Here is a 10,348-nt window from a genome sequence, read left to right as displayed (position 1 = left end):
CTGAGGGTTGAACTCAAACCCAGGCTGCTGAGTTCTGAACCATATGGCACATGTTCACCAGCTCAACCAGGGAGCCAAACTGGCACCTGTCGCATTTAAGTTCAAATAAAATTTCCAAGTATCCAGAAATCAACTGCAGTTTTTTTAACACTGACGTTAGACTCCCATTAAGCATTTCCTCAGGGGAATTTCCAGCAACTTTGGAAATCATCACGATTTATTTTAGATCAAACCTCAGACACCACTCACGATTACTCATAACACGTGTCTAACTGACAAGTCATAAATAATTTTCACTTCCTCCCTATAACCAAGGGGTTAAGAGGGAATCTGTAAGTCAAGTTAACTTACATTAGTTTAATGTAATCCAGTAAGAGAGAAGTGTTATTATTAGTTACTGTATGTGTATGGACAATAATCCTTTTATTTATTTATTTGAGTTATTCAAGCTTATATAGTATTTATTTAGTACAGGTATAAGTTATGTGCCATGATAGATCGATAGATACTTTACTGATCATCACTTTACTGATCCTAAAGGGGAAATTACTATGTGATAGTAGCAGCATAAAGAACTATAACCTACAATAAAATTGCTTGAAAGTACCACGGGCCCATAATAAAGGCCTTATACTGTGAAGTAGTGCAAAATTTTATATGCAATAGCGATTTTAAAAAATGAAGCAAAAGAAAGACAAATAAATACAAAATAAGGCTGGGATTGTGCAAAAAAAAAATTATACTAGCATATAATAGTGCAAACGGCTTCAATAAATAACAAGTACAATTTCAAATCCAACAGACAGCAAGCAGCAGGAAGGTTTGATACTGATAAGTCTGAGGAATACGGACAGGTGTGTTCGCCTGTCAACAAGCAGGAGAGCTTTTGTAAAGCTTTATCGAGAACTGCAGGAATGTTTTCCTGAAGGCTTGACTCAGTCTGAGCTCTGCTGCCTCTGTGTGTGCCTGCCACTTTATTTTGTTAAAAAGAAGATAACAGAAAACAGATTTGGTCCAGTTGCGTCAATGGAAATCAACTGATAAACAGATCAAGAAACTCATTTGACCTGGTCTGTGCTTACAGGTGCGCCAGTTTGTAATGTGAGTAATATTTCCAGTTAGGAAGGCAACAGGAACAGGTTTGGACTGTTGGTTGGTTTTTAAAGCCGTGACACTGTCATGTTTTTGTTTGTTCAACACTTTGGACGCAACGTGTCGACTTCCCGGAAAAAAAATAAATAAAAAAAATAACTTGACCAGTTACCTTTGGTCCACAACTCCTGCACCCAAAACATCTGTAGTAGCTTGTACTCAGCGACCTTCTCCACATGGTTAACAGTATTAAGTCTTTACATCGTTATTCATTGGGTTTCCAGAGTCTGTGCGCTCTCGGGCTGAACTCGCTGTATGGCGGCAGTAGTCTGTTAGATCAGCATGCTACACTTTACGGTCCTGTATGAAATTCAAACATTTTTCTGTGTCGGAACAACAAGCTAACTGGCAGGGCTCGTACTGTGTCCTACACACGCGGCACAGAGAGCGACTGCGGCGCAGTCTGCGCAGCGCTGACACCACTGAACGACGTTGCCTTCACGGACTGTAAAACATATAAAGCTACACCGTCACATACGTTAAGTCTGTAAAGTAAGATGGTAAAATAGCATCTATAAATGTAAAAGTCATTAGCAGGTAATAAAAGTAATATTACATTTGGTAAATACTATTATTCGAAACCTTTAAATTGTCTAAAAGGGAAATTTTCCTTAGTGTTGTGCAATTGTTCAGGGCCCAATACTTTAAAGCGTTTTTATACGACAACAGAGTTCGTGTTACTTTTATATTAATTTTAAAACATTATTGGTGCTACATACGCCACGACTTCCTCTGTCTTATTGTTGCCTTTACAGTTTTTGCGATGTCAATTTTTCTTCCAAAGCTAAGTTACTGGGTGTCCCTGAAGGCGATATTATTGTTGTTCTTCCCTGTCTGGTTTTTGCATGCGTTGATGTGTCGAGTTATTGAATAGTTTGATGCCTGGGTGACCATAACCTCTGCTTAATACATTAATAACAGATTTTATAGGGCGTCTTTTAACTTTAGACCTGCGTTGAAGTACCTAAGGACGTCGCTAAGTTGTCTTAAAACGTTAAAGCTATATGCTAGCTCATGCTGCTGTAAATAAACTGGGAAGATCCACAGTAGACACACAGCAGATACCTTGTTAACGCAATTTGGGGCAAGTTAATAGGACTCAGCAGGGTTTAAACACCTCTGGATTAGTTCTCCATGAGGATAAAATCTATGATGGGCATGCCCACTCGGATAGAGTGTATATTTTTCAGCGAATTTCATCCTACTCTGGGTCCCAAGATAACATATCAGGTAAGTGTGCAGATGGTCTGGTAAAGTAGTTTTATGTTATGTTATTTATTTTATAGCTACTGTCGTTATGATTATCTTTATAAATGCCCCAATTGCGAGCTTGTTCATGACTGAGTGTGTTTTAAACGTGCGAGGCAGGTTTTTAATCCTTCATAGTCATTTGGCATTGACATGTACTCTGCATAATCCTTCTGAGCTCATGTATCGTATTGGGCATAGTTTGTCATACTGTGTCCTCTCCTAACAGGTTCCAGAAGAGTACATCTCACGGGAGCTCTTTGACACCGTTCAGGTTTATATTATCACCAAGCCAGAGCTACAAAACAAATTAATAACAGTGTATGTAGTCTTATTCTGCTCGTCTGTCTCCCTGCCTTGTTTGAAGTCTTTAATCAACCAATCTCTCTTTTTTTTAATTTTTTTTTTTATCTTAGCACTGCAATGGGAAAAAAGTTAATTGGCTGCCCAGTGTGCATCGAACATAAGAAATATAGCCGAAATGCCCTCCTGTTTAACCTCGGCCTTGTTTGCGATGCCCGAACCAATACTTGCAGCCTCGAGCCTATTGTTAAGAAGCTATCTGGATACCTTACAACTCTGGAGGTAAAGAGTATCACATTCTCACATGTTCACGTGATCGCTTTCTTCGGGATGATTTCTTAGAGATTTTCTGTCTTGTTGTGTTGCAGCTGGAGAGCGGCTTTATATCCAAAGAGGAGAGCAAACAGAAGCTTTTACCCATTATGTCAACTTTGTTAGAGGATCTTAATGCCACGGGAGCCTGCACCCTACCCATTGGTATTATTTGGCATCTTACTGGCTATAAGTTTTATCTGTGGCAAGGAGCAATATATCTTTTTAATATATAGCTGTGGTCAGACGTTTACACACATTCATCATGGGCATGAATGTCATGGTAATTTTGTACTGTTTCATTGAACTGTTCTTTTTTCCAGGGTGGAATTATTTTAAATCTTTAATGACTTAAAAAGACAAGAATTTGGCACACAAGTTAGAACTTATTTTGGATGTTCTCTAATCCACACAGGGCCAGAAGTATATACATAACTTAAATATACACACTCACTTAAATCTTTTAATAAGTGGTGCTGGAGTTTCTACAATGTCTTTTAACTCTCCGAGACTAACTTCTTGTTAGTGATCTTGATTTACATGATTTTTCTGGTACGTTCTCTTTTCCAGCATAAAAATGCTTGTTTGACATCACCCATTAGATTGCCAATACTCAGAACAATGGGTGTAGGAAGGGAAATTATAGATTTCCCTTCCGCAAGTTTGACTGCAGATTCCAAGATAATCTGTTTAAACAACTACATGTAAGTACAATGTATTCTGATGTGTCAACACTGCTGAAGTCTGGAAGATTGTCACCATCACATAAGAGGAAATTGGTTAGGATTTTCAGGAACAGAACAGGAACCACCAAGGCTCAAAGCAGCCATAAACAGGTGCCAACTAAGAAAGAAGCCCATACTCCATAGTTGACAGCTGCCCACACAGATAAGCCAAATGCTTTCTGGAGAAAGGTTTTATGGACAGATGAGACAAAGACTGAGCTGCAGTACTGTAAAAAAGTAATTGCTCCCTTCCTGATTTGTCACATTTACATGTTTTAGATCATCAAATCAATTTTAACTGTAGACAAAGACTAAAGACCGGAGTAAATACAAAATGTACACAGCGTTTACAACTGAATCCTGTACAGTCTGTGGGTTTTAGGCTGTGGAGGTCCAAAGTTCAAATGTTCTTCGTCCTCCTACCGTCTACTTTTATAGCTAGGTTAACGTAAATATGATGTTGTGTAATTATAAATCAGTACATACAGACACTGCAGAGACTTAAAGCTGTTATCTGGGTAAAGTTAATTACTCCATCAAATATGTCTTGATGCATGCTCAATCATCCAGGTCAGTAAATCCCAAAAGGTTGATTCTGCTCATCTGGATGTAGCGTTTTCACTGGAAGAAATGTTTCGTCACTCATCCAAGTGATTGCCTCAGTCTCAGCTGACCGCAGGTCTTTGATCAATGGGCATTTATCAGTGGTTGTTGATCAATGGTCATGACAATTTGCATATTAATGATCAAGGAACTGACCTCACAGCCCATTGTTCATTCAGTGGGCTGGTTTCAGTTATTGTGCAAATGTACTGTTTATAAGGTTGGAGAAACCTGCAGTCAGCTGAGACTGAAGAAGTCACTTAGATGAGTGAGGAAACGTTTCTCCCATTGAAAAGGCTACATCCAGATGAACAGAATCAACCTTTTGGTACTCCATCAAATACATATTAATATTAGACAATAACTAGAGTAAATACAACATGCATTTTTAAAGTACATTACGGATGCATGCTGTATGTTCATTCCACCCTAGAAAAAGAAAAGCTCAGAGAAATCTTTAAAAGCCCAAAATTGTAATGATCCATGTACTCAGTAATAATGTGACATGTTCTCTGTTACTGTGCTGCAGATCATACTGAAAGTATCATAAACTATAGAGCTGCAGCTGCTCTACTAGACAAATCATGTGATTACAGCATTTCTAAATGAACTCAAGCATCTAGAATAGAATAGAATAGAATAGAATAGAATGGCCCGTTATGTTCATTGCACACGTACAACTAAATTGTGGGTCCTCCACACCAACTGTGCCGGAATAGAATATAAATAGTAAGACAGCAGGAATAAATAACAAGCAGGAGAAATATATACAGGGCAAGATAAAAGCTGATGAGGGTTACTCAGGCCATGACTTAGATTGGTTGGTTGGTGGGTGGGAGGGTAGGGGTGGGGTAGTGTTTGTCAACACTCCGAATGACCCAGGGGAAGAAACTGTTTGTCTGGAGGCTTGGGGCCTGATTTACTGGAGGTTTCGACCAGAGGGCAACGGGTCAAACAGGGATGGCGGGACACGAGGGGTCACCTGTGATGGCCCTGGATTTCCTGAGGAAAGAGGATCTCCAGGAGTGGCAGAGAGCAGCCAGTTATGTTTGGGGCAGTATTAATTACCCTCTGCACAGCCTTCCTGGTTTTAGTAGTTGCCCCTGCGTGGCAGACATCCAGGCAGTAGGAGAGCACACTCTTCACTGAGGAGAGCTTTGTTATGCATTATGTTCGCTAACAACAGGTTTTCCAATATCTCTGATAAGCCCATATCAGCCAACCAACATGCTGGCTGGGCTATGGCCCAAAGTGAAATTATGTGGTTGTTTGGATTGATTAGGTAAAGTCAAGACAAAGCAGTGCCACTATGCAAGCGGCTTTGCTCTGACTGTTACTCTTTTTAGAAATTCAGAAATGGGAAATGCAGGCTGATGTTTCTGAGTCAATTTTTTTTTTTAAGAATTTACCAGCTACACATAGGCAGTATTCACATGTTGGTTGGCAGCAACAGTGTTTTGTTTTTTTGTTTTTTTTAAACTGCTCTTACTCTTGTTTGTTGTATCCTTTTTAAGATGAGTCTAACACCATTCATCTAAAGCTGATTCAGCTGCGAAAAGACCCCCCAATAGTTCAGGAGTACGACGTGCCAGTCTTTACCCAGTGCAAAGACCATTTTATCAAGTCTCAGTGGGATCTCACCACTCAACAGGTAGGCTTTCAATGTCAACAACCTCTGGCTGCAGCTCTTGAGAGGTATTTGATAGCACTCTAAGAAGTGCTTGGAAGAAAGATCAGTGTTTAAACACTTGTTATCAGCTGTGCTGGAAGTGATATAAGCACGTTTTTATATCCTTTGTTTTATGATTTGAAAGAAGGCATTAGTGCAAGACAAGATGCCCTTTATTGGTACAATACTGTTTTATTGCTTTTATGAGTTAACATGTTTACAGCATTTAGTTACACAGTAATGCAAAAAGCACTACGTGCCTCTAACCCTTATCTATTTGCTGCTAACTGCAGATTCTTCCCTACATCGATGGATTTAGACACATCCAGAAAATTTCTGCTGAAGCAGACGTTGAGCTGAATCTTGTTCGTATTGCAGTGCAGAATCTCCTGTAAGTATTTTTCAGTAAATACAGTTGTACTCTTTAGTAACCTCACACACGTACTGCTTCATCCCACAACTTTGTTTTATGTTGTTGTTTTGATTAACTGATAAACCAAGTGTGAACGCCTCTGTAAATGCAGAAGTTTTAATAGTTTGCTGTGGACCATTCAGGTGGGAGCTAACACAATCCCACAATATTCCCGGGACTTCTTGTAGGTTAACATCCCAGCAGATTCACTTCAAGGTCAGGTCGTACAGTACTCAGCGAAACCTTTAACACAAACACACACACACACACACACACTCACACTCACACTGACAAGAGCTCAGTTAGCATGTTAAAGTTGATGGCAGCACAATTAGAAAAGACTGAAGAAGTATGGCTTGTTTGGAAGGACTGTAAAAGGAGCATGGTGGCACAGTGTAGGTTTGCAAAGTTGGATCTGAACAAACCACAAGACTTCTGAAACAATGTCCTTTGGAAAGATGAGACCAAAAGTGTTGACATTTAACCAGAATGCACAGCGCTGTTTGACAAAACCCAAACACGGCATATCAGCACAAACACCTCGCACCAGCTGTCAAGCACAGTGGTAGAGGGGTGATGTTTTGAACTTTGCAGCCACAGAACCCGGTGACCTTGCAGTCATTGAGTCAACCATGAACTCCTGTGTATCCCAAAATATTCCAAAGTCAAATGTGAGGCCATCGGTCCCAAAGCTACTGTAAGGCTTGGCCAAAACTGGGTTATCTGACAGGACAATGATCCAAAGCACAGCAGCAAATCTGCAACAGAATGACTGAAAAATAAAAGAGTCAGGATGTTGCAATCACCAGTCAAAGTCCAAACCTCAACCTGATTGAAGTGCTGTTGTGGGACCTTCAGAGAGCTGTGCATAAATAAATGCCCACAAACCTCAGTGAATGGAAACATTATAACACAATGACGCGAGAGACTGATAAAGTCATAGAGACAACGATAAGCTGAAGTTATTGCAGCTAAAGGTGGTTTTTCAAGCTACCGAATGAGGGGGGTGTACTTGCATTTTCACTCTGTAGTCAAAATACACTTCAAAAAGATGTATTTACTTCTCTTTTTAACTTCACAGGTACTATGGTGTTGTGACTCTGGTGTCAATTTTCCAGGTATTAAACTAATTTCACATCACACATATATGAGTGTAGTGGAACAGTTTATCAGGGACCATTAGGGCCGATGTTAGTTTTAATTGAGAAGTTGTAATTTTTTTTTTCATATAATTCCTTCTGTGTTCTGGAAATGTTTTGTTTTTTTTCTGTTTTTGTGAAAGTGAATTTTCTTGTGCAGAAAAACTTTTTTTGGGGGGGGGAGCAGTACAGGTTGTAAAGCTGTAAAGCAAGCATCGGTTCTGAAGGCCATTCTGATAAAAGGGTTCATTTATTTCAAAAGAAAGCCAATTTATATATTGCACATTGCTCTCTATGCACCACTTTGAATACAGAATATTAGGGCAGGTTTTTTAAGTGAGGGAAGGCTAACTGTGCAAGACCTTTTATTTAAAACTTTAATTTTAATCTTTTCCTCTTTTTTTTTAACAAATACATTAAATTATTGTCTCTAGTCTTCTGATATTCTGCTGTAAAAAGCAAGCTATTAAAAAGTGGCTAATACTTCCTGATGACTTGTTCTGGTTGCCTTCATGGGTCTTTCTCTAGTACTCTAATGTGTACTGCACCACCCCAAAAGTCCAGAGCCTCATAGATGACAAGTCCATTCAGGAGGAGTGCCTTAACTACGTCACTAAGCAGGGTTAGTTGGGGTCATGACCATTAAAACACGTGTTAATCTTTATTTATTTTGTGACGTTAACTGTGCAGCTTTGCCCTGTCACTTTCAGGTCAGAAACGCGCGAGTCTGAGAGATGTGTTCCAGCTGTATTGTGGGCTAAGTCCGGGAACAACAGTCCGAGACCTTTGCTCACGCTACTCACAGCAGCTTCAAAGGGTCGACGAGAGGTTAGCGTCGCTCAAATGATCAGTTCCTGAAAAGACTTAGCGCTCCTGAAAATTCAGGTCAAAGTGGCACTGGCTCATACTGTATGTGTGTCATGTCACTCGTTTCTCCTAAGGAGGCTGATCCAGTTTGGACTAATGAAGTGTCTTATTCGACGGCTGCAGAAGTATCCCGTGAAGGTGATCCGCGACGAGAGAAGCAGGCCTCCTCGACTCTATACCGGTTGTCATAGTTACGATGAGATCTGCTGCAAAACAGGCAGGGTTTGAAGCCTTCTTTGATTGTTGGACAAAACTTAAGAACTGATGGTGTGAAACAAGTGTGCTTACAATGTCCTGATTTTACAGGGATTACTTACCAGGAGCTTGATGAACGTTTGGAAAACGATCCTAATATTGTCGTGTGCTGGAAGTGATGGGGCAGAAGGGTACAGCAGTGCCTAAGCAGCCAAAGATGCCTTGAACTAGAGAAGGAGGTTTCTTCAATTAACAGAGAAAATAATGAGTAGTGTTTTGCAGTTTTCTTAGCTTAGTTTTGTTCAAAAAAGAAAAAAAACTTGAAAGATTGGATATCACACTCATTATGTGGCTATACAATCCATTCATTAAATGGAAAAAAAGCTAAAAATATCTATTTACGTGGGTTTCATACTTCATACATATTTTACTATCTTTATTGCTTTGACTCTACTTATAACCCCAAATTCATCTAATTTCTACTGCACAAATAACATTCCAACATAAAAACAGATTGCACTGCCACATATCCTTTAGCTGATTTTTGTCATTCCTGGAGGGTTGAAGATCCCTTTGCAGTTAGTTAATGCAATGTTATTAGTGTGTGTGTGTGTGTGTGTGTGTGTATATATAACTGTTGCTATAATTTAATGGAATGTAAAAAAAAAACACACTGGCATGTATTTGAATTTGTACTTTATTTATATGCTGCATTTTTGCTCTAACGGAAGCACTGAAAGCATTTATTACTGCAAGACACATCCACCCATTCACACACAGATAAGGGCAGTTTGGGTTCATTTTTTTACCCAAGGATATTTAAATATGTCTGACCTTCAGATTAGTAGGTGATGAAACATATTATTTATAACTGTTTACAAAATAGTAAAAACTTTTTAATGTAACTTAGCGGCAGTAAAATTCATCATGGGAGTGAAGCCCTGGAACAAGCAGGTACAGTCTTATGTTATCACACTGTGAAGAAAATATTTGAAATAAAATGCTTTGAAATTACACCCGCCATTAATACGTTTTTAATAATAATTTCATGTACTTTTATTTAGAAGGATGACTTGAATTGCAAGTACTTTTTTCACTACCATATACACTCACCTTAAGAAGCACACCGGTTCAGCTGCTAATAAGATAACACAAATGTCTAATTAGCTAATCACGTGGCAGCAACTCAATACAGACTTGTACTGAGACTTTTGTAGACCTGACAAAGTTCACAGCAAGCATCAGAATGGGGAAGAAGTGACTTTGAATGTATTATGGTTGTTGCTGGTCGGAGTATTTCAGAAACTGTTGTTTTACTGGGATTTTCCTACACAACCATCACTAGTGTTTACAGAGAATGGCCCAAAAAAAGAGAAAATATTCAGTGAGCGGTACTTCTCTGTGCATAAAGGCCTTTACTAATCCCAGAGGTAAGAAGAAAATGGTCAGACAGCTTTGAGCTGATAAGAGGGCTACAGTAACTCAAATAACCAGTCGTTACAACCAAGGTATTCAGAGGAGCGTTAATGAAAGCACAACATGCCAAATCTTAAAGTAGATGGCCTACAGCAGCAGAAAACAAAGCATCGGGTGCCACTCCTATCAGCTAAGAACAAGAACCTGAAGTTGCAATTCACACAGGCTCGCCAATTTTGGACAACAAGACTGGAAAAATGTTGCCTGGTCTGATCTCAATTTCTGCTGCAACAGTCCAAAAGTGGGT

The 10,348-nt window shown here is 39.4% G+C and overlaps 2 protein-coding genes across 3 annotated transcripts in view; one reads left to right on the top strand and one right to left on the bottom strand.

Annotated features, from left to right (window-relative positions):
* Positions 1 to 1,560, bottom strand: part of hemk1 (HemK methyltransferase family member 1) — a gene marked incomplete in the record, with an annotated part of 10,822 nt that extends 9,262 nt beyond the window's left edge. Inside the window, 1 exon segment of the mRNA XM_014335204.2 lies at positions 1,265 to 1,560. Within this exon segment, the coding sequence (XP_014190690.1) occupies positions 1,265 to 1,330 (66 nt within the window).
* On the top strand, positions 957 to 9,646 carry nprl2 (NPR2 like, GATOR1 complex subunit). Of its 2 annotated transcripts, none has more exons than XM_005927418.2 (11): positions 957 to 1,101; positions 2,630 to 2,721; positions 2,817 to 2,985; positions 3,072 to 3,180; positions 5,858 to 5,994; positions 6,306 to 6,403; positions 7,506 to 7,542; positions 8,092 to 8,185; positions 8,274 to 8,391; positions 8,505 to 8,647; positions 8,737 to 9,646. In XM_005927418.2, the coding sequence occupies exons 3-11, from the start codon at positions 2,824 to 2,826 to the stop codon at positions 8,802 to 8,804; spliced, it is 966 nt and encodes a 321-aa protein (XP_005927480.1). In that variant the 5' UTR covers positions 957 to 1,101; positions 2,630 to 2,721; positions 2,817 to 2,823; the 3' UTR covers positions 8,805 to 9,646. The 2 variants fall into 2 exon arrangements, with proteins under 2 accessions (XP_005927480.1, XP_005927479.1); XM_005927417.3 differs by lacking the exon at positions 957 to 1,101 and adding an exon at positions 1,651 to 2,382.
* Positions 9,647 to 10,348: the final 702 nt, after the last annotated feature.

This window comes from Haplochromis burtoni, unplaced genomic scaffold (assembly GCF_018398535.1).
Source record: "Haplochromis burtoni strain Fernald_Lab_line unplaced genomic scaffold, NCSU_Asbu1 Contig_100, whole genome shotgun sequence".
Lineage (NCBI taxonomy): Eukaryota > Metazoa > Chordata > Actinopteri > Cichliformes > Cichlidae > Haplochromis > Haplochromis burtoni.
The sequence above is the reverse complement of the archived record's forward strand: the minus strand, read 5'-3'. Positions and strand labels throughout refer to the sequence as shown.